At 41.1% G+C, this 27,633-nt stretch overlaps 1 protein-coding gene across 1 annotated transcript in view; it reads left to right on the forward strand.

Moving 5' to 3' along the window:
• Positions 1-1,230: 1,230 nt before the first annotated feature.
• The window catches only part of mafa (MAF bZIP transcription factor a), a 76,036-nt gene continuing 49,633 nt past the window's right edge, over positions 1,231-27,633 (forward strand). Inside the window, exons 1-2 of the mRNA XM_085268347.1 lie at positions 1,231-2,604; positions 10,012-10,079. Coding sequence (XP_085124473.1) covers positions 1,637-2,604; positions 10,012-10,039 — 996 coding nt within the window. The 5' untranslated portion in view covers positions 1,231-1,636 and the 3' untranslated portion in view covers positions 10,040-10,079. The remainder of the gene's footprint in view (positions 2,605-10,011; positions 10,080-27,633) is intronic.

A 27,633-nucleotide genomic window follows, 5' to 3' on the forward strand; every position in this document is an offset into this window, starting at 1 on the left:
GCTGCTATTAGTCATTAGTTAATTGCATTTTGCCTATACATTAATGGGAGACTTCAACAATACACTGTATACAAACTGTATACAAACCTTACTATTTATTCTGATTTTTAAAAGTCATGCTGTGTCCACTGGGGTAAAGAAACTATAACCACCTAACTAGACAGGACTTACAGTGGAAGCTGGATTACCAAGACTGACTCATGTTAGTGTTGTACACAAGTCAATTAAATGCAGGAGACCTCTGAACTGAGATAAAGAGCAATGTACTCAGATAAAGTGAGTTTTATGGCTTCCACAGAATATCAGTTTGCACTGAGCAGCGGGTTCACTCGCATCCACTTCCTCTGATATGACTTCTTCCATAAAACACAAAATTGACTTTGTTATGTAAGATGTTTGAAATTCAGTCGGGGTACCGTGTCTTTTTCCTACTGAAGTGAAGAAAACAACGACACTCGGACCGTGTACATGTGTTTGTGTTTTGCAAACAGTATATGTTTCATTCAACTTTCAACTCTTCGAAGATTGTGTGGACTGGATGGGGAGGGGAATCCCTTTCACTAGCGTGCCCAAAAGGTGGCAGTGTTGAGTTTTACAATGGTGTGCGAAAACATGACAACCTCTTCAATCCGCCTTTCATATTTTTTTTTCCTTTTTTTGCCAAGTTACCGCGCAGCTTCTTACATGCCACTTTTGTTTTATATTTAGTTGATAAAACATAGTTTCTAGGTTTTAATTGTGCTGTACATTCAGACAAATAACAGACATTGCCATTAGGAAGTGGACGGGTTTTGTTCAGGTAATGTTCGCAAGATTAAGACTTATGTCTTAAAATGTATAACCAGTTTATGCTACAGGGTTACGCGAACTATATAAGGTCTGTTTTATGATTGCTTTATCTCTTTTTTCTATATGTCAAGCATTACAACTCCGTTTTGTAATTAATTTAGAGCATGCTCTGTTTCGTTCCACTTACAACTCATACTTCGAAAAATTAAAGTAATAAATAAATAAATGAATAAATAAAATGAAATCGAAATTACGATAAAAAGAACAAAAGGATCTATGCTCCGACTGACAGTCAGCTGGTGTCCATTGACGGTAGATAAAAGTTTTGTTTCTCTGGGCTACTAATATGTTAATTAGCTGTTAGAGTGTGCGACCCTATTGGCTCGTCGTCCGAGTCAATTTCCCATTTCCAGCCTGACGTCAGAGCGGCTACAATGCTTAAACTCATCTGCTGTGTGATCCCACTAAAAAATCGCCCCACCAGACAGCGGGTTAGAACGTGCAAGTGAGCTTTTACTCCCTGACCTTCGGTGTGTTTCCCTCTCCGCGTGCGCAATGTATTCATGAAGACCCCGTAAAGTGTTAAATGTTTGAAATCCAAAACCGCCGAATTTCACATGCTGAAAAAGGACTCCGCTACTCGTACGCGCGGCACTGGTGTGTCAGTGCAATAGACTCTGCAAAGAAACTCTACTCACACACGCCTGCAAAAAGGACGCCGAAAACCTAATTTTTTTTTCAGTTTCAAGACAAACGCGTAAAAATCAAACTGGCTCACGTTCTTCCCAACCAACCCAGTTTGACAGCTGCTCTTCACCCCGTTTGGAGGACTGTCAGCAGCAAGAGGATGGCATCAGAGCTGGCAATGAGCAACTCCGACCTGCCCACCAGTCCCCTGGCCATGGAATATGTTAATGACTTCGATCTGATGAAGTTTGAAGTGAAAAAGGAGCCGGTGGAGCCCGATCGCAACATCAGCCAGTGCAGTCGCCTTATCGCCGGGGGATCCTTGTCTTCCACCCCGATGAGCACGCCTTGCAGCTCGGTGCCCCCTTCCCCAAGCTTCTCGGCGCCCAGTCCGGGCTCGGGGAGTGAGCAGAAGACACACATTGAGGATTTCTACTGGATGTCCGGTTATCAACAGCAGCTGAATCCAGAGGCGCTGGGCTTCAGCCCCGAAGACGCGGTCGAGGCGCTGATCAACAGCAGTCATCAGCTCCAGTCTTTCGATGGCTATGCCAGGGGCCAGCAGTTTGCTGGTGCAGCCGGAGGAGGAAGCACCATGGCCGGGGAAGAGATGGGGTCCGCCGCGGCGGTGGTGTCGGCAGTAATTGCTGCGGCAGCCGCTCAGAACGGAGCGCAACACCACCACCACCACCATCACCACCACAGCAGCAGCCACCACCAGGCACCGGGCGTCCAGTCCAACGGCACTTCTGGGACAAATCACCCACACATGCGCTTGGAGGAGCGTTTCTCAGACGAGCAGCTGGTGACCATGTCAGTGCGGGAGCTCAACCGGCAGCTACGGGGGGTCAGCAAAGAAGAGGTGATCAGATTGAAACAGAAGAGGAGGACCCTAAAGAACAGAGGCTACGCTCAGTCCTGCCGGTTCAAGCGAGTTCAGCAGCGGCACGTCCTGGAGGGAGAGAAGACACAACTCCTGCAGCAAGTCGAGCACCTAAAGCAAGAGATCTCCAGGCTGGTCCGGGAGAGGGACGCGTACAAAGAAAAGTATGAGAAGCTCATCAGCAACGGCTTCAGAGAAAACGGATCCAGCAGTGACAACAACCCTTCATCTCCGGAGTTTTTCATGTGAGTTTCGACATTATCGCGAAATAAAACTATATCAGATGAATAACTCACCCCGCGTAAAAAGTTTTCATTCTGAAACTTTTTTTTTTATTATTTACTTGACGCAAATCCCACTATATGCCTAGATGAAGAACTAATTTATCAACTTTTTGATTTTTTTTTATTACATTTTTTTTTTTTGAAAATAAGTTCCCTCCATTCTACCACTGCTGTAGATTTGGAGGGCTTTGTTATCCGCATTTTTTTTAATCTAGAAGAGGCGTATTGAGAAAACTTTCTACTTTTTGCTATCATACTCAGTATATTACACATAGTTTGTCTGTCAAGATTTTTTTTCATCTCTGTTCATTAGATTTGCAGTGTTTGATATTTGAAAGTTGATCCAACTTTATGCCGCAGTATACCAAGTGTGCATGCAAGCACTAAGTATACTCCTTTGAAGTTCATCAACTTGGCCCTTTTTCATCATTTTAGTTTTGATTCAGTGTACAGATTCTTATCAAAAGTGCATCCATCGACAGTATGTTTTTTCCTTTTTTTCTTTCTTTCTCCTTTTTTTATTTTTTATTTTTTTTGTCTGCCAAACTTGGAGGATTGCAAGCCTGCCGTTTGACGCCACCTCATCTCATGCGTTTGCTTGTTATTGTGTGGAGCAACAAAAGACTGTATCCATTACAAACTCTTCATTGTTTTAAAGAGATGTGTTATTGAACTGCCCTGCATGCTGGACATGTATGGTTTTTCTTTCTATGCTTGAAGATGTCCTATTTTGTCGGATGACTCCAGCATGGCACTCATACTTCATTTAGGCCTCCTCACTTTTTTGGGACAGAGACAAAAAAGTGACAGGACTTCCCACCCCCTGTAGTGGTGCATTTCAGCTGTGTTGAAGTGCACCACCATCGGCTGTCATAAGACTGCAGTGAATGCGCTGGCATTCCTGGTGGAAGTTTGTCGGCGGGGACCCTGGTGCGAGGGGAAAAAGAAAAGACTTCAGTATGAAGGAAATTACCAGTCAATTTCCTGGAAGTTTAGTCTGTTGCTAAGCCTATGTTGTTATTTAAATATATTCCATTGTGCATTTGTCATCATTTGAATAATTTTTAAAGCGTAATTTAAAGACAAAGTTTTATAATCTATGATGCAAAAGATATCATGTGCTACAGCTTATGTCATATAGATTTCTAGGATAATTAATAATAAGATTGCTGCCCAAAACTATTTTTAACACTGATTAAGAGAAATTGGCTCGGCTCCAATTTATACAGTGAGCAGTATTGTGCAGTGCATAAAACAGCGCTTTTGCAGCATGTGCTATAAACCGAAGTGTGAGAGATCTGGTGTCCGACACACATTTTATTATTATATTTTAAATAACTATATTAAGAAAAAGTATATTTGGAGAAGACAATTCTCACAAGTCTAAGTAAATTACTGTGCTTTTGAAAATGTGTTTCTTGATTGAACTGACTTATTCTGAACAGAAATGCACTAAAAAAATGTCATGTGGAAAATTAGCTTTCCATCTCCCAAGAAGATAGATCTGACATTCGTTTACGACTTAGTCGTATCATTTGGAGATATTAGCATCAGTTCAGGGTATACTGTTGTTTTCTCTTAAATAAACGTAAACATTTGCAAAGCAATAAGTAATTATTCTAATCTATAATGTCCGGACATTATTAGATCGTCAGGGAGTGTCACCCTGCATGTATAAAAGGGGGGAGTACCATTCGCCAATAAATTTTGAAAATATGTTAATTAATCTTTCATCTTACATATAGTATATATATACATATATATATATATATTTTGCTGTGCAAAATTATTTCATTCACTAACCATATGTGATGTTCATATGTGCTCGTTTCTCATTTCATACAATTAAATGATATGCAATAAATGTATGTAATTGTCTTCAATAAGTTTCTCACTTTTCTTTTGAGTTGTCCTGAGACTCTTTGTTGTTTGTGAGTGAAACACACAGAAATGAAACTAGAAAACATGTCATCTCCATATTACTGCCCCACATTTTAACACTGCTTATAGGGGTCTTGTTACCCTCTTTTTAAGGCGTTTCTGCCAGAATTAATTTAGTAAGAGCTTCTTACACCATTTTGGAAGAATCAGAAACAGGAATGAATTGAACATTTAAGGAAAGCAATTCAGGCTGGCAGTGTAAAAAAAAATTGTAAAATGTAGAGATGCAAGTCCATTGTTGCAATAACTTAATGAAGCCTAATAATAATAACAATAACTCACAGTGGCGTGCAGCTAATTAAACATTTCTGCTTTGACAGTCTGTTGAATGATAGAGACGCATGTTTCTTCACAATCCATGAATTAACACCAAATAAAAATATATGTATTTATTATTTCCTATGATGATGATCCTAAAAAGGAGAAACAGACCTTACCTGCTGACATTTTTCATTTAAAGTCCAACGTGATTCTATCATTATAATCAAAAAAAAAAGTGTTAGAAATATTGTGTTTGCATCTCAGTTCATGAACTTCATCCTCATTTTTATTTGCAGAAGTCCAATTTGATTTTATGTCTGATAAATCATGTTAACATTATTATGAACAGTCTGGTCATGTGTGAGCCTTTCTATTTGTGCATATGTGTGTGCTTGTCTTAAGTGCTGCTTCATGTGGGAGTATGCAAGCGTGTATTTGGACTTAGGTGTAAATCTGAATGTGTGTGTGTGTGTGTGTTTCCTTGAGTGGCAGTATGTAATAATGACAACACTGTGAGTTTCTTGTGGCTGTGCATGATGCATGCTCCATATTTGTACCCTTCACTTACCCTTTTTACACATTCTTTGCTTACTTATCTGTTGTGCCCGCTTACCGTGTTTCTCGGACACTCTGCACTTACAGTCATTAGCATGTCATCGTTTGGCTTTCTCAGTTTCATCCAGCTCTTTCCTTTTTGTCAGTGGGTCTGGACATTGGCCTGAAGCAAACATGCTGTGGGAGACGGGGCGCACGGAGGGCACAGCCATGTCAGGCATGTGAGGGGGCGCTGGAGAAGGTGCCAATTTATGTCAGCCACTGTGGTTAGCAGAAGAATCTCTGCTCTGCTGTACCCAATCTTGCATTGCATTTGGTGTTTTTACATCATATGCTGATTTTCTTTTTAACATAACTTTTGGACTGCACTTGGACACGAACTAAACTTGCCACTTTCCAGAAAGACAAGAGGAAAAGTTCTTTGCTGAGTTCACAGGGAATAGGCTTGTGGGCATTCGGAACAATTTGTTTGTTGAAACAGGAAGACCAACGTGCCAAAATACACTTTGAGGAAACGCTACAGTTTCTGAAGACAGATTCAATCTGGATTTGTCTTCTGTTTTGCAGTTTAGCCACAGATTATCAGTGTCCAACGGATACAGACAAAAAAACGCCTTTCATAAAAATGAACCGCACTGTCAGTGTGTTAAAGCAGTAAGTGCTCAACCGTTCGTAGTCTTTGCCATTATAAATTTCATACTTGTTAAATTTGCAAAAAAGCAAGCTTCTGCGCCATCTGCCAATGATGATGTGCTACACAGCTCATCAAAAAGGAGAGAGAGGGAGAAAGACAGTTTTAACCCAAGATCTGAGGTGTGCACTGCTGCTGTGGTGGCTGATTTGCCCAGAGTGAGGGGAGAAGCTGAGACAATAGTCAGGCTTGGGCTGAATTAAATGATTTTGCTGATGATTAATAGTAGTGTGGGCCAGTGGCTCCTGCGATGTAAAGATGATAAATTGTGAGTGTAGCTCTGTGCAGCTGTGCCAGTGTTGGGTCTTAGCATGTACACACCATGCAATTTACAGCCAAGCCGTTCTCCTTCTTCCTCAATTTATCTAATTACATCTAAAGCAGTAGTAGTCTGATATGTCACATTAACCACAACAATGTATGAAATGACTTTAGAGAGGATAATCATTTGCTTTTCCCCTCATTTAAAAGACATGTTTTTGTATTTGCCATTTCAAAGACGAAATAATTTCCTCTTTGCTTAAGAGTCTCTTCTTTTCTGCCTCTCTTTAAACCATGCTTTCAGTGCAGTGGGTTTTTTGATGTGTTTTGAGTGGCATGTAAAAAATGAACATTTGTTTTTTGCTAGGGGCTTCTTTATAAGACTCTTAAACTTATTTAGTTTGATTGTTTCCTCATTGGAACAGATCATTTAGACCTCTAATGTCCATCCACTAAAACACAGTCACCGCACGCATACTAAACATGAAAACACACTCACCAACTTACAATACGAAAACAAAAGAATAGATTTGCTCCATTCTTTTGTTTCAGACCATAGTGTTATTTGTGCTTCTCTGTGTGTGTGACTCAAACAGTCGAGTCCCCGAGCTAAATGGCATTTTTTGCGAAGACAGATCTAATTTGTAAAAAGATGTTTCCTCTTATATCTGTGGTGCCCGTACGCAGCGGTTATGTAAGTGATAAAATGATCGATCTTCCAGCGAGACACTCATGTGGAACGCTGGCGCTATGCAGGTTGACAGCATAAGATGCAGCACAATGTTCAGTTAAGTACCAGTACGCCAGTCGACACAACCAAAAATAAGAGCCGGTTGGGGGTTTGAATTCTTACAGGCTTTAGAAAGTGCCAGAGGAACAATTGGAGCAAATCTTTTTGTCTTGCTGTTTCGCACGGTATGTCATGTATGTGTTTGTAGGTGTAGATGCATGAATCCGTGTGTGTGCATGCATGTGTATTCCTCTTGTTGTGTTTTTTGTCAAAGAGGATGAGCAGAGGTCAAAAGTTACAGCGCACAAGGCTGCTCTCAAAGTCATTAGAGTAATCCCTGCCCTGGGGAACTCATGCTCATTTCCTCTGCCCAGAACCCAATGAATGAGATGTACACACACATCCGACATAGGATAGTATCCAGTAAATTCAGCACAACTCCCTGCTATATATATTTTTTAATTATTAACATCCTATATTTCACTCCTGTCTTTACATTTTTTGAATCGCAAGAAAACAAATAATATATTTTTGACTGTGAAAAGATTATATAATAATACTATACTATAATAGCACACATACAAAAGGAGTTTAAATACAGGATGCAGGAAAAGTGTCTATTAAATATGCTGTGAAGGGCAGTGGCACTTGGCTTAAGCTGGCCAGGTTTATTTTCACGCTGCCATTCATTCTGATTATTTTCATGTATTCATTTATTTATTTATTTACTCTGAGTCTGGTAGTATTTGTGGCACACATGGTGAACATTTAATCTTGTTCTCACACCCACTTCATTCAACCATTTCATTGTGGGTGTTGCAAAACAAAGCAGCCAGTCGTACATGGGGTAAATTCATTGTTCCTGTCTTAAATATCAACTGACTCAGAGTGGGTGTGTTAAGCTGTGGCTTTCTGTCACATTTTACACAACTGGGGTTAATAAAGACTCACAAAATATCAAAAGTGCCAAGTTTCAACTGTGTTTTTTGAAAACATATTTTTCTAATCTGTCTTAGTGTGATGAGAAATCCTAAATAAATGGAATAAGATCTTTCTTTTTTTTTTCTTTGCATTTTCACATTTGTTCGTCCTACCTTTGCATGGAATTTGCTTCTGTTTTTCATTTTTACTATTTTCATTTTCAACAGTTAGAAAATGTTTTATATGAGTTTGGTTGTGGATAAAAACCACTGTCGACAGAAGATTGGAGAGAGGATGTGCAGCAGCAGTGGCAGTCATGTGTCTCAACACAACCAGGTGGCAGCCACATCTGTGAATGGTCTGTCTAAGTAGAGAAACAAAACAGGAACATTATTCTCACATTCATAGTGTAGAAGAGAGGAATAGTACAATCGTATAAGAGAGGAATGGTGCAATAGTGCAGTTCACTGGGAATAAATAAATGCCAAGCATCAATACTTACACTTTACACTTTGCTGTCGATGATGTCTGTACATTTCTTTCTTTCTTTTGTGGCAGAAAGCTTGCTTCAAATAGACATTAAGCTGATACATGTGGTGTCATTAGAGAGTCGTCCTTGAAAGACTGGCTGCAGGTTATGTTGGTAATGAGGTGGTAGGGATTTGCTGGAGTAATTTTATATGTCTGTAAATGGACCCAAACCAAGAGCCTGTGACTTAAATAAATGCAACAGCGCTAAAGCAAGAGGTAACGGAGTAAAAGAAAAAGTGAGACACACAGTCCTTCAAACGGGCATATGTTTGTGAAATTTCTCCCACTAAAAATCTAGCTACATGAGTGAAATCCCTCTGTGCTCCACAAATGTTTTTGTTTTCTACACATTTAAGTCCATTCCTTTGGTTCCTCAGGTGTAACTTTTAAAGCAGATCAGTATGAAATAGGGAGCTGCATGCAGAGCGATACACATGGAGCATAGATGTAAGTGCAATTTTGTTGTTTAGGTAAGTCCAAGTCATATCTCAGCATATGTATTTTTACACTTTCAGTACTTTCACCTTGAATGACAGGTGAAATAAAGCAAACCTAAGACATGAAAAAGATAATATCCTGCTATATCTAACAGGTGATATGATTTGTCAGCTGATTGGCTGCTGATCACAGTTTAGCACCATTAGGAGCTTTTTGGGTTTTTTTGTTTTTTTCTTAACATCTGTCATCACAACAGCTGCCTCACTGCTTTTGTGCCAGTTCTATGTGGCATTTATTTGAAAATCCAGTGATTTAAAATTTCTCTCACAGTAGCGTACAGGCAAATTACTTCCACCGCTGTTATTTTCCAGGAACTTTAAATCGGCCCGGCTTGGAATCTGCAAAGGGAGCTAAGAGCTGAGCTAATGTTTTTACTTGTGCTGCAACATTTATAGGGGATATGAACTGTATTTGGACCCGCCTAAAGAAACATGCCCACTTTTGTATGTTTTGCCAGGGTACTTCTGAAAGTTTCAGTCACAAGGTAGCAAGGAAACAAGACTTTATCCCTCTCTTTTTTATTTGCCACGATTCCTCCCCTGTTAGAACAATTCATTATTCAACTGAATGAGATGAACAGAAATAAATGCCTCTACAAAAAAAAAAGAAAAAAAATCTATTTTGCCTTGTCTGTGTGATGGCACGCCGTACGTACGCTTAGATATTTTAGTTTTGTCTCTTGTGTTTTGATGCATGGGTTCCGCCTGTAGAATCTATTTGCATGTAAATTTTTACAATTCCCCCAGCATCAAACATTTACTATGATACATGTAGTGTATTTCACCAAAGAGACAAGGTGAGAGTGAATCTTGCTCAGAATGAGTCTGCTTGTTTCTTTGTGATTGTTTGTGTGGGCCTTCTTGTGTGTATCCGTGTCTGATGCAGACAGAAGGGAAGAGGGTGAAAAGGTGACACCAAGCATATTTACGCTGATATTAATTTATCTGATCTGTTTGTCCAATCTTTTCTGCTTCTTCAGGTCATCAAGAAAATTTCTCCATCTGTGATTTCAAGCACCATCCCTCCGTGCCCTTGAGGATTCTTGAGGTAAATGTCTGATAACTTTGGCCTTTTTTTTTTACATTTTCTGCTTAATAATAGTGAGCAATATCAGATTTGTTGAGTTTACAAAATATTCCTTCTTTAGAAAAATACCACAGCTTTGCACATGCTACCAAACATAGCTGTGTTATACAAGTATTATTTGTGGTATGCATTTTTCATTTATAGCACTACACAATTAAATCCATATTAACTATTCATTAATATCAGGCAGTCATATTAAACGGAGAAAATAGTCACCACATATGCTACTGAATGTTTTAAAACATAATGCATGTCTGTAAGCTTTTTATAATGGATACATAATGCATTGTATATGCTAAAGAGCACACACCTTCTTAATGTTGGCAATATCTCTCTACATCTATCTCCCTGATGCAATAACGTTCCTTGATATCGTATCCATTATCATACCTTATTTTATCCATGGAGAAGAAAAATCACACGACACATGAAGTTTTGAGTCATCCCCGATCAGGACAACCGGCAGATTAGAGCCACTCATTCAAATGCAAATTATATGTTCGTGTTTTGCACCAGTGACAAAGAGTGAAAAATAAGATTTGAATCTTGATATCAATTTGCAGAGACAAAGGGCAACCTGGGAGAATGTATATTGCAAACCCAAATGTTCCTGTAATGGTTTCACTGATTGTTCCAAAGCAAACAGCTGCAATGTGCTTCATCATGACACATAAGAATGAAAGAGCACTTGCATTCTAACTTTTTCCACCAACGTAAAGAAGAATATACTGTAAGTGTGTGCGTGTGTGCTTGTGTACATGTATTTGTATCTGCTGTTATTTACTTGATTGTCTCTAAGTGGGGAGCGGGATCAGTAGCTGGCCTTTCGCCAGATCCACTTAACTTCAGGAGGGGAAGCAGGACAAAAGCCATCAGGGAAGACAAGGACAAATCATCTTTAGATGAAGTGTTTTAAGTGCTCTGATTCTCCTCCCACGTCATCACTGTGAATTAGGTGCCCTCTGCTCACTGCTAAGGGGTGTCGAATATAAACAATGCCATGGGAACGGATGTTAAACGAATTAAAGTGGAAAACCATGAGGGTGTCTATCTTACGCGGCCTCGTAAATCTCGGTTCTCCTGCCATGCGCTATGCTGATGTTGTGCTCTGACAACCTGCCAGCTGAACTTAGAGGTGCTGCGTGCGGTGTGGTCTGGTCGATCCCATTCTTAGCAGTTTCAACCATGGCAGACATTCCAGGCAGAGCCATGTCTTTGTTTTATGCAAATCCATGCATATGAAGAATGGGGGGGGGGGGGGGGGGGGTGATGAGCAGTCTGGCCACGTAGCTCCAGGAGGACAAGCTGAGTGATGGAGACGGAGAGCCAGGTCTTGGTGTCCTTGCCTGGGGAAACAGTGTCCTGACTCGAGCCTGGACTGCCACCAGGACACTATGTCACTGTGCCTCTACCTAACTAATCCTAGAAGAAAAAGATTTTCCCAGGCACAAATGTATTTACGCCACAAGATGCAGAGCTGGTATGAAGATACTGTAAATAGAGGTTAACATTGGTATAAAACTACCTGCCAGTGTGCTTTTCCTGTGTGTTGTAAAGGTAGGCACAGCTCAGGGGATTGCCATGCAAAGAGACACTGGAGTTGAGAGCCCAGTAGGGAGCTGAAGGACCCAGAATATGCTGACAAAGATAAAATGCCAGGTGTGTGTATATGCAGTGTAAGAGGCTGTGAGAAAGTGCAAATATAGATTGGGGGGGAAAGGTCTGTGTGTGTGTGTGTGTGTGTGTGTGTGTGTGTGTGTGTGTGTGTGTGTGTGTGTGTGTGTGAGTGTTTGTGCTCACATAAAGATACAGCATACAGTCATGTGACCATTGTATGACAACGTGGTTTGGGTGAAACCTACTGAAGCAGCATCACCCACATACCACAGCTCATCGCACTGTTCAATTTCCCATCTTATCAAGTGTCTTTCGTTTCTTCACATCTGTGTTTTTCCTCTGTGCAGTAAATTATGTTGTTTTTAAACTTCCCAAAACATCTTCTCTTGCCCACCCCTTCTTAGAGTTGCTTGTTAACGGTAATGGTTAGTAGGAGGCGAATCCGTCACAGTGTGCTCTATTTCTGGGTGCCAGGATGTTGGTCTCAGTCGTTGAGGGCAGATGAAATCGATCCAGATTAACCTGTCATGTGGGGGAGAAAATGAATGGGACAGAGGGGTGCAGAGGCCATGGAGAGAAGGGGGGCAGTGTGAAGTATAAAAACAACCTCCTCCATATGGGTCAAAAGTTGTGGGATGATTTATTCAAGACTGGGTGCTATCCCACCTTCCCCCCCTTCTATCTGCTCCACCTGCCTCTTGGAAAGGAGTGAGAAACTGGAGACTGTTCAGGAGGAGGTGACTATATTTAGCCTTGGTGACCAAAGACACTGTGGTCTAACTTTAAAGTTAAAAATACATATATCCATGTACAGTGAGATGGACACAGTTTGCGTCATCACAAGGCACCTATCACAAATTTGTCAGCTTGAAGTGACTCGTGAAGAACGAGTGCAAAGCAATGTGCAGCTTCCAATGGATGCCTTTTCATTAAAAGACTGTATGAGATTGAACTAAGTTTTAGTACCCCTGATTAAATTCATGCTATTAAAAGTTATCATGAAACAAAGATTTTACTTGTAATTGTGAAAATTATGTATCCTAAGAAAAATATGTGTGTGTGTGTGTGTTTGAGGGGGGGGGGGGGGGGGGGGGGGGGTTAGGGGGGCAAACAAATAAGCAAAAACAGAAGAAAAAGAATTGAGATTTATAGTTTCATTTGACTGTGAAGTGCTACTAGATTTAGCCTGTGTTTGGGCAGAGCTCCACTTTGCTAATTATTTTCCTGTGGCAGAGTTCTCAGCATGGCGCTCCTTTCTCACTCTGAGAAGAGAGACTCACTGGTAAGTGCTTAGTCAGCCCTACTCTGGGTGTGAGATACTGTTGAGTCTCTAGTGGACTGTAGGGAGGCAGAGCAGCGTGGGACCAAAGCCATGACAAGGTGAAGGCTTTAAAGTGAGGGCGGGCCCATCATCACCCATCAGTGAAAGGAAGAGAGATAATATATGAAAGTTGGGGACACTGAAAAAGAGTTCTGTTTAGTATACTCCTTATTCTGTACTGTTAAAAGTGTTATGGGAAATATCATTGCTGTGTTGTTTTGCTAGGTTCTTGATGCCTCTTGCAGAGGCCTGAAGAACCCAGACACTGAGCAAGAGCTGTTATAAAGCTCCATAAAGCTAGCGGCTTCACTCTTTATCAACTAGCAGTGGCATGGACTTTAAAATATATCAACACATCATCATCAGATTCAAGTTATGACTTGATGGTTCTTGACTTGATCTCTGGAAATCCTGCCTGCGTTCTGTTTCTCTCTTCCCTCTCTATTTATATTCCAATGTCAAACTTGCCCTTCTTTCTATCGCTACTCCTCTTTATAGAGTGGCACACAGCTCCTCCTCTTCTGTCTGCCCCGCTATCCTCCAAATGACTCTCCTCCCAAACAAACTTAGCTTCCTTCCCCTCCCCTCTGTTCCCAGCGTCACTTTCCCTCCCTCCCTCCCTTCACCTCACACTGCACCTGCTTCCCTCCCGCTTTCTGTTCCCTCTCCAAACGTCACTACTCTCCCTCCCCCCCCTCTCCACTTCTATTCTCCCCCTCGTTAGCTTGATGAATGGCTTCACTGCAGGGAAAGTGCTGATTTTCATCCCTCTGTCTGATTTCTGCTGGCTGTTATTAATTTCAAACACTCAGAGAAAAGCAAGTGAGTCAATAAATAAGGAAATGAACACACTTCATCCTGCCATATAGCAGCTCTTGCAGTCATTCACCCAGGGTGCGGGTCCTCTGTGGAGGCCAAGTCTGCATTTACACTGATAGAGTTCAGGTCCCCTCCTGAATCACAACACGGCAACATATTTTTAAGGCAAGAATAAAAGTTGTCCAGTAGCACTGCATCATATCAAATGTTCCTGTAATATTTTTAGTATCTTGCTTCAACAGGGCTAGGGGGGAGACAGAATGGTACAAAGCTAATAGCTCTGAAGAGACTTCCAGTGTCTTCTCTCATCTTTTCTCTTTCACCCTATAGTGCACCATTTAAGAAATGTACACACAGAGTGACAAAGAGGAGGAGAGAAAGAGAAGCAATGAGAAGTAACAGGCTAACAGAGTTATTGCTGTGCATTAAACAATGCTGTCGACGCTGTGTAGTTAGGGCCGTATGTCTAAGCGCACATTACTTACATTCCTGGCTTAATGCATTGTGCGTGCCTGCTAATGTCAAACACAAATAGCCTCCGAGAACAACACAATTCTCTCAGTTTCTTGCTGTCAAACAGGAAATTTCCAACCAAAAGTTACTTTTCTTTACTTTCTGTTTTCAGTTAAAATGCTAGGGTATTTAATCAGTCCAGGATCCCAGTAATGCATGCAGAGGGACAGATATTAGGCCTAAGATATTATCACACTGTTTACAAAGTGTTAAGACAAGCAATCAGGTGGGAGCTTTAGTAATGCACACACATCATTAGATGTTTAGTCTGTGCTCTAGAGCCACAAGCCACAGGGCTGTTTCTCTTGGCCATTAAAGCAATATTTGGTTTTACCTTAATAAACATACAGATTTTTTTGTAATTAGCTGATAGATTCCTGACACCTTACTAACTTTCAGCTTTATAGAGCTCCCAAGCTGAATCACTTCAGTGTTAAACAGTGTTGCAAGTGCAATTTAATGTTGTTGTTTTGCAGGCGTACGTTAGTCATAACTTGACTCGCCTGAACTTTTAGGCAGCATTTTATATTTAGCACACTTAATAGAAACTCACACATGGCTGCACAATGCACAGTCAGACAACTTGGACAATTTAGACAAAACTGATATTTCTCAAAACTGATAGTGAAAAAAAGAATACATCAGCTGATAAGATTAGGTGTATTTAAAAGATCATGAAGAAAACTGGGTGTTAAGTTAATTTTGCTAAACTGATAGAAACATATGGTGTGCGTGGACGCCAAAGCCCCTACCCCTCCTTTACGATGTAGGGACAGGAGTGCTGTAATAGAAGAAACAGTTAGAGCATTTAACACTTTGTAAATAAACATCGGGATTCTAAATGCAGTTCCATAACTAAACCAGAGGACATTTATGGGAGGTGAGAACAGACATAACATATTTTAACTGTGTATGTTTGAGAAAGTCCAGACTTGGTGTTCGGTCAGAGAAGAACCAAATAACATAATATAGAAAAGTGTGTGTGACCTAAAAGATTGTGTGTTTAATTTGAACAACAATAGGTTTTGCTTCTTTTTGCTTACACTGATTACAAATTATGTGGGAATGTATGGTGGAGGAAGATGAAAACAAAGCTGTAATAATTACTTAGCACTCTTCAGTTGCACCCTGTTAAAGATATGCAAACTTTGCTTTTATAAAGGGATGACATATGTACATGAGAGGAGAGGAGAGGAGAGCTGTATTAGTAGTAGCTGCAGGGGTAGTGGAGCCTGTATGTCTGCTTCATGGCTCTGTGAGCGCAGACATAACTATTGTGTTTACAAGGCTGAGTTGCTCTTACTGTTAAATTATCGAGGTGGGGGCGTGTTAAAAGAGGAGGAACAGAGGAAGGGGTGGGGAGGGGGTAAATATTTGTCCGTCTCTCATAGTTCTGGTTAACCAGGCTGAGGAATTCTCTTTGCATCTTATAATTACAGAATTTGGGTAGTGTCACTCTTGGAGAGTGCATGGCCTCAGAGACCTGAAAGAGGAGGCCCCTCTGACACAGCGTGGAGAACGAACCTTAAAGTGTGGAGGCGGGAGAGTGGCACGCTTCTGCGTCTCACTACTGTCAAAGAGGCTTGTGTCAGGAGATTACACCGTGAAGTTAAACACCGTGTTGGTCACTTTTTTCTTTTCATTTGCTCTCTTTTTATTTTGGCTTGGACCAGTGTGAGACCTTTCGGAAAGAATGTTGTGGCTGAGGCAAAAAAAAAAAACTAAAATGAAGAAAGAACCACAGTCCTAGTTTGCTCAGTCTTTCGCGGAACGGAGGAAGCTCTTTCCTCTCCCTCGTGCACAGCCCCATGTATTGAACAACATCTTCACTCCTCTTAGTTTTTATTCCTTCTTCCTCTCTGTGGCCTGATCATTAAAGGAGAGGGATGAGTTCACAGCTGATAGTGTCTGGTTGCAAGAAGCGGACAACGGTATAGGATGACATTATCGGAAGCGGCTGCATATAGATGCTAAGACCAAAAAAAAGACACAAACAGAAAGAGAATATTATGGCGTACTTCTCTCAGTATAAACGTCTGTCTGCTTGAATTACAGTAATGACCCCTGACAAACCATAATAAGACACATGGATCTCTATGGATACAAGCCATGACCAAAGGAATGGCTCTCTGTTTACTTTCCATTTTGACATTCTGGAGTATGAGACTCTTGTTAGCAAAAACTAAAACGTGATTAGTTTCCTGTTCTCTTCTAAAACTAATAATACACTACACACACACACACACACACACACACACACACACACACACACACACACACACACACACACAGGGAAAAACACACACACAGAGAGGCACACAAACACACACACAAACCCATATGAATAAAAGAAAGAATATTAGTAACTTACAGCCAAGTATGGCACAACTGTTATTAGTGAGAGAGATGTGTAAGGAGGGTGATGGAGAGGGACGAAGCTTACCCTCTGTCTCTGTGGCTGAAGTGGAATAGTTGTGGTGACGGGTTGTGACAGCCGAGGGAACGAGGGAGCAGGAGGGGAATATCACTCCAAAAATCCCCAGGATACAGGGAGGGAAGAGTAATTTAGAATGAATGGCCTGCCGTATGCTCTCGAGCAGTTCCTCTTGTCTTTCTCACTTATGGATATAGAATTGCATGTGGACAAGTCTTTTTCTATCTCCTTCTCTAACACACACACATGCAAACACACACGCGCTTGCGTAATAGATATTTACTCTATGAATTCTTGCATTAACTCTCTAGTCACTAGATTATCATAATGATTCAGCCAATAAGTATTAATACTGGCTCCTTCGCTGGATCCCTCGGGTCAAAATTAGACATACATCACACATATGCCACACCAGAATGAGATGCGCACAAGTCCTGTACACTGACTCTCATTTCCTTCCATCGTCTCTTGATAGTATCCCTAATAGACCTCTCTCCCAGTGGCACACTGCTGTTGCAACATTCACCTACTATTGCTTTAATGAGATGTCTGCGCCTGTATGAGTGTGTGCGCATATGTCTGTGTGTGCCTGAGAAAGAAAGATGTTAGCGATCCTTGCGGCCCTGTTTATCTCTACGCTTGTGTTGGAGTAGAGGGAGGTCAGAAGCAGGGCTGCTTGTATCCATCTCCATTCCCATGGCTGCTCTGTCACAGGCACAGTGGTCACAGGAGAATGAAAAGACTATGGATTTTTTCTCCTCCTCCCTACACTCACCAGAGTAGGAAGATTAGGCAGAAGATGAGCACAGCCTGGCCCATTCAAAGCAGCTTTAAGCCCAACACTGGAAGCATCTGACCTGAGTTCTCTGGTTCATGGAGCACAAGTACACACAAGACATGCATTCGCGCACGCACACATGCACAAATCAACCAGGGAAAGATTTCTTGGTTTACTTTTCCGGTTCAGAGCTTGGTCACATGGTGTCTGGGTGTTAAATGCTGACATTGTGGCCTGTGTACATTAAGATGCTATAAGCACACGCAAGTGCACACACCTAAAACACTGAGAAATAAGCCTTCGCACTCCCTGCTCAGCAGCCCCAGATGGAGGCTGACAGTTGCATGTGCATAAAAAGATATTTTTAGGGAAAACTTAATAGACAATAAGGTGAAGCGAGTCAGGAAAAAAGAGGGGAAGGAGGGGGCATCCACTCATAGGCAAACAGTAATAGGGAGATAAAATTCAAAGCTCTGCAGCTCTCACTAGCAATTAAAATAATTTCCGTATAATTTGAGAAAGGCCTGACCCGCCTTATCGGTTTCCAGATAAGTCTCCTCCTCCTTCTCCTCTTCTTCACCCAAATGCAGAGGGCCTGATGACTGAAAACCGACAGCGCACTGATAACCACCGCCATATGGGCTCCCTCTTCTCTGCTCAACTCATTTCACTTGCTGCTCTTCCCTCTGCACAAACACTTAAAGATGCAGGCACACAGTCACACATGCAAACACGAAGCAAGCGCCATGATCAAAAGCTTCCCTTGTTTCTTGTTTTATTGTGGTGTGTGTCCATGCGCGTGTAATTTGTATCATTTCATATTCTTTGTTTTGCACCTGGGTGGAGAAGAAAAAACGTTAAGCATTTGTTTCTTTTAACTGAATGGAAATTCTGATTGAGAAAAAAGCGTAAGATTGAAAGAGCGAAGCATATTCTAGAGAAAGTGTGGGTGAGCGAAGCGAAACTAAACAGGGCCTGAAACCTGATGCCGTCTCTGTTTACGGGGGTTTTGTGTAAAAGTATATATACTATATTAGATAAAACTAATGTTGTGGGCAAACATGGACTGCAAAAATTAAGCTTGCCCGAATGACATATAGATGAGGCATCATTTAAATATCTTTCACCGGACTTGATTAGAGCGCTTAGAGTGGCGACGAGTAACTGTAACTACTTCACACCTAGCAGATGTATTGCTGGGGACAGGCAGTGTCAAGTTACAATATATTTATATTAACTAATATATATTCCAACATAGATTAAAATAAGTTGTGGTTAAAAGCTGGTTTTTGATACTGTGTTTCACCTGGGTTGAGTGCTTTGTTCTGCTGTGTGTGGGAAAAGATTCCTACATTGCTAAAAACTGACACAGATACACATACAGTGACACAACATGCAGAGGAGAGGAGAGAAACTAGTGTGGTTGTAAAAGATGCAAATAAAACAAACTGTGCACGTACTTTAAATAAGCCAAAGAACAGAAGTCAGAAATTTGTTTACGTGTGTTATTTTTTTAATTTACTTTTTGTTGGTTTTTTTTCATTCCTTCAATAATTTGGATGATTAGTTCTTAAGAAAGTTACAACTTGAACCTGACTTGAGTAAACGGGTGCCACCGCAATATGGCACCCATTTGGGAAGCCAGTAAGTAAGGGTTCCAGTATTCTAGTGATGGTTCTGCAAATATGAACTAAGTTCCTCACGTACAAGCTACATGGGAATCACTGTGGTCAAACTGTTGACACTCTTCTTGGTAGATGATAGGATGTGACAACTGACTACAGACTTTTTGCTACTTTACATAAACAGTTGTGGTGGGAAATGGTCAGTGGCAGTTATGGCTTGTGTGTCACAATGTGTCAAGTAGGCTGGTCTCAGATGGCCCATTTGGGTCATGTGTGAAACAGTGATGTGACACTGTTATTCACGAATGGTGTTTAAACCACAAGCATCTGTAAGTGTGTGATCTGCAAAAGAGAGATCTCGGTTTTTCCAAGAAACAACAGTTTAGATTAGGTGTCATTTGGTGTGCTTTATTTAAAATCAATGTGTGATTTTTTTTTTTAAAGGCGGTTACAGATTTAAAGAATGTGCTCTTGTGCATTGGGATGTTTGTGTATCTTTTTTACCTGTGTGTGCAGCGCAAGCCTCGAAGTTGGTAACATGTCTGAATCATTTGGGAGGTTGTGCTGTCACGGACGCACAGAGGGCAACGTTCCAGTGAACAGGAGGTGGGTGCAGTGACATAAGCGGGACGCAGTACATCTACTATACGCGATGCTCTCACAACACCTACATATGGAGGGGTCAAGGACATGCACACGCTAAGTAATGCATATACACTATCGTGAGATGTAATTTATTTTACATAACACTGACTATTTTGAAGACCAATTTCAAGACAAATTCTGTGCAACATTTCTTTGCACCATTATACTGCATTTAAAGTGAATACAATTTTTTTTCTAGTCTCTGAACAGATACAGTACAATAAAGAGCGAGTCTGGTTTCATATACTTGGCAGCATCCTGCGCACACACTGTGTGCGTGCTGTAAATAGCCAGAGTGTGTCGTGCATCTCTGCTGTGTTTGGACCTATTTTAGAGCTGACACAGGAAACAGGGCCATTCTGACAGCCACCCTGCCAGCCGGTACTGCACACAGCAGCCCAGGAACCTTCTGTCACACACACAAACACTCACACACATAGACACACACACACACACACACACAGTCATACACACAGAAAAACTAGAAGTTTTTCATGTTAACAACCTGCCAGTCCTTAATCCACCTCATAGGCTTCCACAAATCATTTAATGTCCTCTTTAAGGACACATTTTTGTGTTCACCTGTGTTTTGTTTTTGGGGTTTTTTGCAGTTCAACAATAAAGACCTTCAACAAAAGCCCTGGACCCCCGTTCTCAAACATCTCCCATCACATCTTAATTACTATCAATTTCAAACCTTGCAGTACAGAAGTGATTTCACATCTGAATCAACTAGAAAAAAAATAGCTTCTGTGTTACAGATCCTTGCATAATATCAAGAAAAACGATAACTCTGGCAGAGAGAAGCTCAGTTACTCAAGACACAGGTTTCTGCTTTCAGCTACATGAGACAGCTGGAGATCCAGTCCACAGTTAATTTAAAGTTCATTCGTGTTGTTCAGTGTGTTTGCTATTCTGCTTCCTTGTTCCTGCACCGTCCTATTTTTTCATATATCCACCAGGGTGATGTAATTTAATTCAGCATCTTTGTAATTCATTCATTTGGTAAATATTTTGAGGGACTTAGTAATATAGAGGCACAGACTGCGGGAGTTTAAAACCTAAATTAAGCTGCATCTCAGTGATATGACAGTGCTAGCTCATTTAGAGACAGTTAGTATACAGACATAAATGCCTCTTCAAAGGCTGCTGCAGAGTCCCACTCACCAGCCTCTCATGTTTGGGGTGGAAGATAAATTCTGCAGGCTGCTTCTGCCTTCCTGTGTAATTATGTGCACGGTGATGTGCCTTTACAGCCTGCCTAACAGTCGGAAATTATCTCCCGGAAATGAAGTCCAATTAATTGTGGCACTTTGCAGGCGTACATGTGTGCAGAAACACTGTAATGACACTTAACGGGAAATTGGCTCCTGTTGAAATATTTAATAAATAACTTGCGAGGTGAAACAACCTCATATGATACTGACAAACGTAGCTTGTTCTTTTGGTTTTTTCTACACACACAGACACGCATACACTTCAATTTAACAAATTTCTCAGTTGCTTGGTGTAAGGCATCACACTAACCGGTAGTTAAAAAGACGCATACTATGTAAACGTATCACAGTTTTTCCTGTGGACCTTTGTCACATGTCACCCATTTCTTTTTCGCCTCATGTTTCCAGTCACTGCCTGCTGCCAGCTACTGAAGAGAAGAAAAATGCCTGAATTTATCATTTTTTTAAAGAAAAATAAAAAAAAAAATAGGTAGATTTTTTTTTTGACCTACACGTGGCTTTACAGTATCGATCCAACCTAAAATGAAAAGGTCTATAAATGGAAACAGCAGTCTTTTAGGGTCAGTGACACACCGTGTCACGCCACAGCAGCTCTCTATTGTAGGGCACAGTGTGTTGAGTCAGCACTTTTCAGAGAATAGCACCTTTTGTTTTTGTCTCTGGGAGTCTGGGTGTTCTGCCCAGAATCACCGTCCAGACACAAGCCATTCGGGAATTCGATTTTTCTTTCTAATAAAAAAAGAGATTTGTTTCTTATTATGCTCATTTTTTTAGTTGTTCTCTGAATATATTTGAAGTTTTAATTCACTTTTGACATAGAATATTCCCCCTGTGATTTCTTATTTCTGAAATTATGTGATTACTAAATGTACAGCAAACAGTTACTTTCTGTACTCTCATACAAAAGCTGTTGGAGTGGATTTGGTTGATTGCTCAAGCACTCCTCAGCAGCAACGTTTTACAGGAAGTGAGTGGATTTGAACGCCCATGCATCTGATCATCATCATAATTGGCTTCAGATTAGCTGCGACATTCCTTTAAAAGTTGATGTGTTCACCTAATTTAAAAATTCCCATCCTACAAGTCAAGTTTTCTCAAATGTGTATGAAAGGATGCGTGAGTTTACATTCACCTCTACATGTTTATAACACTAAATGACATTAGGGCCATTGTGATCTGCTTGGTTACACATAATAGTGTATCTGGCCAGCGTGTGAGTCTGTCAATATGTGTGTGTGTGTCTCTCTCAGTGTGTAAAGACCCGTTCAGCTCGGCAGTATGGCACATAAATGGCCACAGAGGGGTGCGAGTGTCAGCCAGAACGCGTGCTTGGCAAGCACAGAGCTATGCTATTAGCAAGCGCTAACAGTTTTATTATTAGAAAATAAACGGTGCGCTGCAAAACTCTGAATGTTATTAGCACCTCACCATCTGGGTCTGACAGCTGTGTTCAGCCACCATCATGGCTGTTCTGCTAAAGGCTATATCTGAAATCGCCACTCTTTATCTACAGCACTTTCACAGTCGTCCTGTGTCTGTCAGTTTCCTCTTTCTCACATTATCTCTTTTTCTTCCTCTTGTTGTTTTTCTTGCAGACATGAAGATGGGTAGATAATTCGCCAGCGCAAACTCTTGATTTCTCACACTGAAAGAATTCAAACATTTTTTATTATATCAATAGAGGTTTTGTTAGTCCTGTGTTTCAAAGTGTTTCACTAAGATTTAATTTAAATAAGAAAAAAAAAACCTAAACCAAAACCACAGGAAGAATTCTGCTCTCACAGAAACTCAGTCCTTGACTATTGTTCTATTTTATATAAAACATGTTTTACACACAACAGACAAAAAGAGCGTGGAAACAATAAGTCTCATAATGCTTTGTTAAAAGAGACATACTGTCTGTGCTTGCTTGTGCGCGACTTCTTGCACACTAAAATGTGTTCCCTTTTTGTAAGTGCTTGAAAGTGTGTCTGCAGGGATACCTTTAGATTTCTTTCCCCCGCATGTGTGTTTTTCCCTCCTTGATCACACAGCTTCTGCAAGGCTTTATTTAAACAGATAACCTGCTACTAGAAGCCCCCAGCACCCCCCCAAAACCTCCTAAGTCCTCTCCTGGCCTTCCAGTCTTTAACAACAACCCCCATCGAAAGGAGACACCTCCAGAAATTAGCACTCTTATTGCAGACACTGCAGAAAAGCCTACCCTCCAGTGTTTCTCTTTCTCGAGCAGAAAATACTTTTCTCCACTAAAACAGGCCAACTGCTTCTAGGCGTGCATCTCCTGTGCCCGACCTAATCTACATGCATACTTACCTTCCTTTATACTTATGGGCGTCGCTACCGAGAAGCGTGAAGGACTCTGGATGGCATAAGAATCTATTTCACATATAGATGCACAGGGCTTGCGCACAGGAATAGGAAAGAGAGCAAGGAAATAGGAAATATGTTTTCAATTTCACTCACCCTCCATTGTATTGTGCCACGGTTATCCGCTGTCTAATTCTATTTGTTTAAGTGTTCCTTCACTGTCTGGTGGGTTTAAAGAACAGCGTCAAATAAGCTTTACAAAGAAAAAAAGTGGATGATAATAATTCATTATTTTATTTTAAATGCGATTCTTTCATTTACACAAGCAGCACATATTGAAAAATCCACAGCATGGGTTTTAGATAAGCTAAGAGGTGTCCAGTACACCTCTTAAAATTGATTGAGATGGACTCAACTTTTCTTCTCTGTCCAGGTAAAAGTGGTTTATTTTTAAATCTTCAAAAGCAAGTCTTCAGGATTCAGTTTTGGTACAAAAACTTGGCTTTAATTTGTAATAATTGTGGGAAATGACATATGGATGCAAGATAGAGAGCAATTTATACAGACTTTAAATGAGTAGTGAGCAAGTGAGTCATTCTGGCAGAAGAAAAAGACAATATTTGGCTCTGGACTTGTTCAAATAAGTTACACAGCACTGACAGTATGCTTGTATTTTCTTCAGCAGTATGGTCTAAACAAACAGCTTTTGAAACGCTATCAGACACAGGGAAAGCAAGCACACTCATTTCACACTGCCTGAGGTTTGCAAAAGGACCATTTTGTTTTGATGGTGTGTGCGTTTGTATTTTTATGCAGCTAAACACATCTGTGTGCAACGTGGTAACACACTTGACTTGAGCCTGACCACAAATCATAGTGATGGTTGGTGAGCACCACATAAGAGAACAGAAATGAAGCAGATAAGATTTGAGATCAAACAGACCTTCCCCAGTCGAAACTCCCCTCAAGGGGCAGCACGGCTACAAAGTGCTACTTAGTGTATGTCTCATTTAGTGGAGCCACTACTGCAACCACTAACGAGGTGATAACACAGACAGATGATAAGTTATTAGGAAAATGAAATAAGACCTGTTAAGTCACTTTTCTTTGCTTTCTCTGTCTCTCTCTTTCTCCCCATTATTGTGTCATTGTGCAGTATTTAATGGCATCTTTCAGAATAAATTCTGTGTATAAATACAGACTGTGATTTCAGTACTTTAGTGACAACATAGAATGCTGGTCTGAACTGAGATCTAAGCTCAATTGGTCCAAACACAGCAGACAATTGGCCTCCGAGGACAGATGAGGAATGGCATTGATGAGAGGTTTTTGTCACTGGCTGGGAGCCAGAACTTAATGTGGATAGTGGAGTATTTGAGTTTGACAGGACTGAACGCTGTTTGTCTGACAGCTTACTGCCGCATATCTAACTCTAGATAATATCCAAAACCACTTCTGCCCCTTGTGCTCCCCAGTAGCTTCTTCTTGTTTTTTTTTTTTTAAATGCATGCTGAGATTTTCCCTCTCCTCTATATTCCACATATCGGTGTAATTGGTGTAATTCTCATCTTTAGTTTCCAACACACTCCAGCAAATGAAAAGGTCTCAGTTTCACTACAACCTAAGTGTAGCATATTCCAAGTCTAAACATGCACATATACAGGAGCACGTACTGCTGCACACATTCATGCGTTGTAAAATTATGAATGAATTTGTGGAATAAGTCTGCTAAAGCGAGCCCTTGTGAGAAAACTATAAGAATGTGCCAAATAAAAGGGGTTGGGAACCAGTGCTGTTAATATCGTTGTCTATGTGTGAACTGCTATCCCTCCAGTTTTTGTTAACTCTCCCCTCTGTTGCTGTTTAATGTATCAGAGGTAGCCACCATCCTTCTAAGAACTGGGTTTTGGCTGACTCTATTAATGGCAGAGTGACAGAATCAAAGGCGGCTTTATAACCGTTATCCCCCTGTTGACAGCCAAATTGTTCTGTCAGAGAAATCCTGACTTATCTTATCCATTGTTCCTGTGGTACAAATTCAACCACAAAGCAATGGATACAATAGCACACTCTTACACTTTAAATAACTTGAATTCAGCATCCTCTCCTTTTGTGTTTCTTTTTTGCAGTGTAATACTCTAAAGACATTTAGGATTTCAAAGAGGACAGATTTGATAACTTGCATCTCTGCTGGAGGAAATGTGCAGAGTGTGCGTGCGGGTATGAAGGGCGATGTATGTTGCGAGTAGTGGATTGAGAAAATGTTATTACATAAATGGACTATGCAAGACAAAGACGCTGATATTATCATAATTAAAAGTGAGCAGCACCATATGGTGAGGGAAAGAAAGCAGCTCATAAACAATCAAATTGAAAGCCTCTTGGTAAAAGAGAGGTAGAAGAACAGACAAAGTCTGAATGTACACTTTTCTATAACCTTCTCCTCTCCTCATCTCTTCTCATCCTCTATGTGAGTGCATGCTTGGTCAGTGCCCTGGTCTGCTAGGGGTCTACAGTATGCTCCAGGAATAGTCCAGTCACGTGGACGCACTGTGGGATCTGTTCCCCTGGCAGGAAGCTGTTATATGGTTACAGTTATTTTTGTTGTCTGTCTGGGGATAGTTTTTACTGCGCTCCAGAGGATCAATAATTGTCATAAAAGGACTGCGTCACCTGGTGCCTTCTTTGAGCAGGGCATTGAGGCGGTGTGTGTCTGCGTGTTTACGTGTTTGCAAGTATACACTGTGGGCAGGTATGAATGGGTGAAATGCTTGGGTGTTTGTATATTAACTTAAGAAGGGAGAGGGGTCTGTCGATCTAAGCGTGTGAAAAATTGTGAAATGTGTTTGTTACGTGAGAGGAAATGAGCTGCAGACAGTGTGGTATCCGTGGTTATGAGATGTTTTTTAGATGTGTTACATTTGATATATAAGGATGAGGTGTCATGGGTCAGTCAGTGTGTTGGTGAATTTGACCACAGCGTGCACTTTTGTGATGGTTTCATACTTGCGATAACAGTACATATTGCCCTTTACCTCTTTGACCTCTTGTGTCTGTCTGCACTTTTTTTTGTCTAGAAGGCCACACCACATCCCCGTCTGTAGCATGTCTGCCAAGTATCTGTGTCTCTCTTATAACTTGTCTACTGTATACAGTATATGTACCACCACAGCCCTGAAGCTGAAGTCAGCCCTGGGGACTCAGAGAGGAGGTCCTATAACGGCACAGGCAACGGAAGCTGGCTTCTAGCTAATTGGTTCCTGTGTTAGCGGCACACAGAGACAGTGTCAGACTCAGCACTTTCCCCCCTTGTTCCCTCTCCTTTTCCCTTTCTCCATCCATCCATCCCTCCCTGCCTGCCAGCCACAGATGCCGCACATTTAACATCCCTTCAGGACACATTCATGAGCTAATATGTGCATTGCTTGATGCCTGTGTGCTGTGTGTTGCCAGAGAAGTTAGGTGTGGCTCAGGAGCTAATAGTTTGGCAAAAAATAAAAACAAAAATTGCAAAAACAACATAAGAAATTTGGGTGAAAAATAAATAAATACTTAAAAACATGGTTTAAAATTAAGAATTTATTTTTTAAATCTATTTCCTCTTTGAGGAAATCTACACCTCGGTCAGTGATATTCACGGTGATTGCTGCTAATCTATCCATCTATGCCTGCAATCTTGCCCATCATTGTCTTCTTTGTCCTTTGTATCTGTCTCAACCCACAGCCACAGCCCTCTCTATGGGTACAGCTGATGAAGGTCATTGTCTAACTCTGTTTATGTCCACCCTCCCCCCCTTCCACAAACACATATGAACACTCCTTCAACCGATGGTCCCAATGACAGGGAAGGCAGACTTCTAGTCCAAGTAATCACAGCTTGTAGGTGTTTGTGTTCCAAAATGCACACAGATGCCTCCACTGTGAGTGTGTGTGTGTTTTCATACTGTGGGAGGAGATGACTATGAAGGGTATCCCACTGAGTGTGAGTGAATTTGAGGAAAGCGGGCCTTTTCGCGACCCAATCACAGAGTAGGTGTCTGGTTGGTCACCGCCTAGTGCTGTGTGTTTATCATCGCAGGATGTCCTCTCACAAATGGGCTCAAACTTTGTGAGCCACTCGCTAACTCACATTCATAAGGTATTATCCTCTACATTCTTGTGTTCTTGCCAGAGGGTAAAATACTGTAGCACTGTCTGTGCTGTATTTTCTTGCAGTTA

Source organism: Mchenga conophoros, linkage group LG1 (assembly GCF_057382185.1).
Source record: "Mchenga conophoros isolate Kocher_MC1m ecotype Shallow Benthic linkage group LG1, M_conophoros_male_GT1.1, whole genome shotgun sequence".
NCBI lineage: Eukaryota > Metazoa > Chordata > Actinopteri > Cichliformes > Cichlidae > Mchenga > Mchenga conophoros.